The sequence below is a fragment of the Sorghum bicolor genome, chromosome 5 (genome assembly GCF_000003195.3).
Source record: "Sorghum bicolor cultivar BTx623 chromosome 5, Sorghum_bicolor_NCBIv3, whole genome shotgun sequence".
NCBI lineage: Eukaryota > Viridiplantae > Streptophyta > Magnoliopsida > Poales > Poaceae > Sorghum > Sorghum bicolor.
In genome coordinates, this window is record NC_012874.2 from 62,471,636 (window position 1) to 62,476,492 (window position 4,857).

The 4,857-nt window shown below is 34.0% G+C and overlaps 1 protein-coding gene across 2 annotated transcripts; it reads left to right on the forward strand.

Annotated features, from left to right (window-relative positions):
- On the forward strand, positions 1,970-2,640 carry LOC110435293. 2 transcript variants are annotated; one of them, XM_021460726.1, is made up of 2 exons: positions 1,970-2,113; positions 2,250-2,640. In XM_021460726.1, exons 1-2 carry the CDS (start codon positions 2,044-2,046, stop codon positions 2,525-2,527), a joined length of 348 nt encoding a protein of 115 aa, XP_021316401.1. In that variant the 5' UTR covers positions 1,970-2,043; the 3' UTR covers positions 2,528-2,640. The 2 variants fall into 2 exon arrangements, with proteins under 2 accessions (XP_021316401.1, XP_021316400.1); XM_021460725.1 differs by having other exon boundaries at positions 1,983-2,113; positions 2,247-2,640.

Below are 4,857 nucleotides of genomic sequence, written 5' to 3' on the forward strand. Positions count from 1 at the left end.
TTTGTGGAGTCACCCCTTACTTCATAAGGTGATGTATCATGAGTTCATCCTATGAATTTTGGTGGAATCAACCCATTGCTCATGGATATACTTATTATTAGATTATTAGGAATGAGATGGTGATGGAATCAACTCATTCCATTCCACAAACCAAATACAAAAAGTGAGAAGTGAGAAGATGATGGATCATCTCATTCTTCAAACCAAACACGCCCTAAATGGAAACACGGGAAGGATATAGAGTGGCTGAACTGGTCTATCATCCGTTATCCGTGTCTCGACAATCGTCTGTTCACATAGGGTGACACTTTGGCCACTCAGGTCCACCTATTAGCCACCATGAGAAAGCACATAACATGGTAGAGACATGTGCAAGGCAAGAAGTGTTGGGAATGTTGCCGAGTGGTTTTCAGCATTGGCTCCTCCCCCAAACTGAGGGTGAAAAAGTTTTTCACCACCTGTTTGGGATAAGAACCGACAGTTTAAACTAGTTTGGAAAAACCCATCTGTGTACCACTGGCCTTATCCAGAACCGGTGTGAAATGTTGTAGAACAAAAAATGTTTTTGTAGTAGTTACTCTAAAGTGTTGTTTGTAATTTAGTTTTGATACAAATAGATAGATAGATAGATAGATAGATAGATAGATAGATAGATAGATAGATAGATAGATAGATAGATAGATAGATAGATAGATAGATAGATAGATAGATAGATAGATAGATAGATAGATAGATAGATAGATAGATAGATAGATAGATAGATAGATAGATAGATAGATAGATAGATAGATAGATAGATAGATAGATAGATAGATAGATAGATAGATAGATAGATAGATAGATAGATAGATAGATAGATAGATAGATAGATAGATAGATAGATAGATAGATAGATAGATAGATAGATAGATAGATAGATAGATAGATAGATAGATAGATAGATAGATAGATAGATAGATAGATAGATAGATAGATAGATAGATAGATAGATAGATAGATAGATAGATAGATAGATAGATAGATAGATAGATAGATAGATAGATAGATAGATAGATAGATAGATAGATAGATAGATAGATAGATAGATAGATAGATAGATAGATAGATAGATAGATAGATAGATAGATAGATAGATAGATAGATAGATAGATAGATAGATAGATAGATAGATAGATAGATAGATAGATAGATAGATAGATAGATAGATAGATAGATAGATAGATAGATAGATAGATAGATAGATAGATAGATAGATAGATAGATAGATAGATAGATAGATAGATAGATAGATAGATAGATAGATAGATAGATAGATAGATAGATAGATAGATAGATAGATAGATAGATAGATAGATAGACAGATAGACAGATAGACAGATAGACAGATAGACAGATAGACAGATAGACATAGATAGATAGATAGATAGATAGATAGATAGATAGATAGATAGATAGATAGATAGATAGATAGATAGATAGATAGATAGATAGATAGATAGATAGATAGATAGATAGATATAGATCAATTGATTAGAGTCGTTACAGCTAGCTAGCTAGATTGATCTAGTGGGTGGATAGATAGATAGATAGATAGATAGATAGATAGATAGATAGATAGATAGATAGATAGATAGATAGATAGACACACTGACATCTAGATAGATAGATAGACAAACAGACAGATAATAGTGGGCCGGAGTCTTTTTTTTGAATAGGTTTAAATTAAAGCAGATCCTATAAACTATCTCAAAACGAGATAGATATATCGATAGATAGAAATGTACATGTGATAAGTCAATTATTTTGAGTAAAATGCAGCCATTGCACAAAAAACGTAGACAATGTATGAGTAGCATCTAATATTTGGATTTCCGGATATAGCTACGAAATTCAAATATAGCATCCACAACATTAGTATTTCCATACCCATCAAGGATACAGAATTAATTAGCTAATGCAGGCCAACATCCTTCTATAACTACCGAACACATACACCCTATTTGAGCGCAAATACATATAGCTAGCACTCCTCTTTATTTGACAATGTCGTTCAGCAAGCAGAATACTGTGTCTACCGCCATTGCCTTGGCCCTGCTCCTCCTCACTTCACATCGTAAGTGGCCAGGAAACTCCCCCATACAGAGTTTCAAAAAAAAACTGCAATATTTGTAGGATGCACTGCTAGCTAATTAATGTTTGAATTATAAAATCTAAAAATGGAATTAATTAAATTACTATGGTTGCAGTAGCAGCTGGAGCCGAAGAAGACAAAGAAACAATAGTACCGCTAAAGACATGCGAAGTCATGATCAAGGTTCCGTGCTGGGGCAAAAACTCGATTTGCATTCCGATTTGCATTGCAAAAGGCTACACCGGCGGTTTCTGCGACGTCGCCACCTGCATGTGCACCAAGCAGTGCCCTGACGAGGCAGCGGCAGCGGCAGAGGCAGCTGGGCCGTCATCATCGCTGCCGCCCGTCGACGTCCAGCCTCCGCTGGGGAAGCGTGGGATACAGATGCTCAACTGATGGACTACGCGGTTCAACAAATAAAATTTTGGTGATTGGTCATCTCAATCTTTGAGATATGTAGAACGTGTAACAGAAATTTACCACTATATTTTAAATGGTGGCCCTAATAACCTTGTGCCCCTTTTGTTTCGAAGAGATGGTTTTTCTTGTTTTTTTAAGGAACAGGTGGGGCTTGCACCCCTACGATGGTTTTTTCTTGCTGCCAGAGGAATTGTTGGGGATAGCGGTAGTATATGTTCCTTTTTAATTGTCGCTTACGCTTCTTAAAAAACAATTGCTATCAATTATATATAAAAAATATTAATATTTATAATACATAATTAGTATCATTAGAAAGATCTTTGAATCTAGTTTTTTTAACAAATTTATTTGGAGATACAAATGTTGCACGTATTTTCTACAAATCAAGTCAAACTTGTGACACGCACACCAACGGCGACAATTAAAAAGAGATAGAGGGAGTAACTCTGAGAGCGCCACCCACCCCCCTCGAACGCCCATAGGCAAGTACCCGGGTGGGGCCAGGCGCTCGGACCGAGTCCATGTGCCAGTGGAAGCGCGCCAAAAATTTTCGCAAGCAGAAGTATGCACGCCGGCCGAGAAGCCTCGCATTCCAGGTAGTACAAGAGCATGCGTGGTAGGCCTTGTTTAGTTCAAAAAAAATTGTAAAATTTTTCAAATTCGTCGTCATATCGAATTTTACGGTACCTGCATAGAGCATTAAATGTAGATAAAAAATAACTAATGGCACACTTTACCTGTAATTTACGACACAAATCTTTTAAGCCTAGTTAATTAGTCCATGATTGAACAATATTTGTCAAATACAAACGAAAGTGCTATGGTGTTCATTTTACAAAAAAAAAATAGAACTAAACAAGGCCATAGTAGAATAATACGATGACATCATAGTTTGTTACGAATTTAAAAAAAAACTATAGTTTACAAAATAAATATCCAAATTAAATTTTGTTTGTAATAAGTCCTTTAAAATAAGATCCCACATAAATATAATTAGATAAAATTTTATTATCAAACACTTTTCATTTGAGGGAAGAACATTTTCTTTATTGAATAAGGACGCCATTCTAGGTTAGCAAAACACGAAAAATGTTATGGGTTCAAGACAATAGTATTTTAGATTTAAGAGGATAAATTATAGGTTAATGCGATAGTATTGTAATATTTATGAAAATAATATATATGTTTTAAACTGTGCAAGGGTATGTTTAACAAAAAGCATCACATCAACACTAACTAAACAAAAAAAACAACACGTGAACAAAAAAATATCATAGAACATTACATGTATAACACATGACCAACACAAAAAAATAGAACGTCACATGTATATCATGTTAACATAAAAAAATATCTAGAACATTGCATATATACTATGTGAACATCATAACACAGAACATCACATGTATACTACGAGAACATCACATGTATAATACTACGTGAACACAAAAAAAACATAGAACAACACATGTATACCATGTCAACATCAGAAAATATATCTAAAACAATGCATATATATACTAATGTGAACATCAAAAAATATAACATAAAACATCACATGTATACTACGAGAACATCACATGTATACTACGTGAATATCATAATATTCTTCATATAACATTACATGTTTACCACGTGATATAAAAAAATCATAGAACAGCACATGTATGGCATGTGAACATCACATATACACTGCAAGAACAACAAAAAAAATAATATAGAATATCATAAAAAATAATAAGAAAATAAAAGATAAAAAGAAAGACAATTTCCGCTCACGGCGATCACCCAGGCCGCGTCTTTGTGGCCGGTGGCAGCGCCATTTCCAATAATCCCCGCTAGAACATAATTTTACATCGTGAATCCTATATTATTTCTAAATTATTGTAACCATTTATATATATTCTTTCTCTCTCGTGCATTTATATCAGAAAATATTTTCTACTCTCTATTTTTTTCCACACCTTCCACCTTTAGAAGACGGTGCGAGGAAGAGTGTTACGTGCAACAAAGGCTGCGCATATTTTTTACGTGTGATGACTATTTGCCAGTTATCAATAGATGAGAAAGAGATATAAGGTATACTTTGACATGAGTTTTTGTTTTTTTCTTGAAAAAAAAAAACATGAATGAGAAAGGAATATGGGGTACTCTTAGAGATGCTCTAATGGTTTTATGGGAAATATTGACGTTGATCTTTTAGTTTGTTTACACGTCATTTAAATTCTGCATTGTGGTATGCTGTTTTTGTCGTTTTTCTCATTTAAACAGCTATTTTGCTCATTTTAATTTAGTGGATGTTTAGC

Excerpts from the sequence above, each read along its gene's own strand:
- LOC110435293 (XM_021460725.1), top strand. The coding sequence starts at position 2,044 with ATGTCGTTCAGCAAGCAGAATACTGTGTCTACCGCCATTGCCTTGGCC. Across the intron at positions 2,114-2,246 it reads GCTCCTCCTCACTTCACATC|TAGCAGCTGGAGCCGAAGAA; the intron begins GTAAGTGGCCAG and ends CTATGGTTGCAG.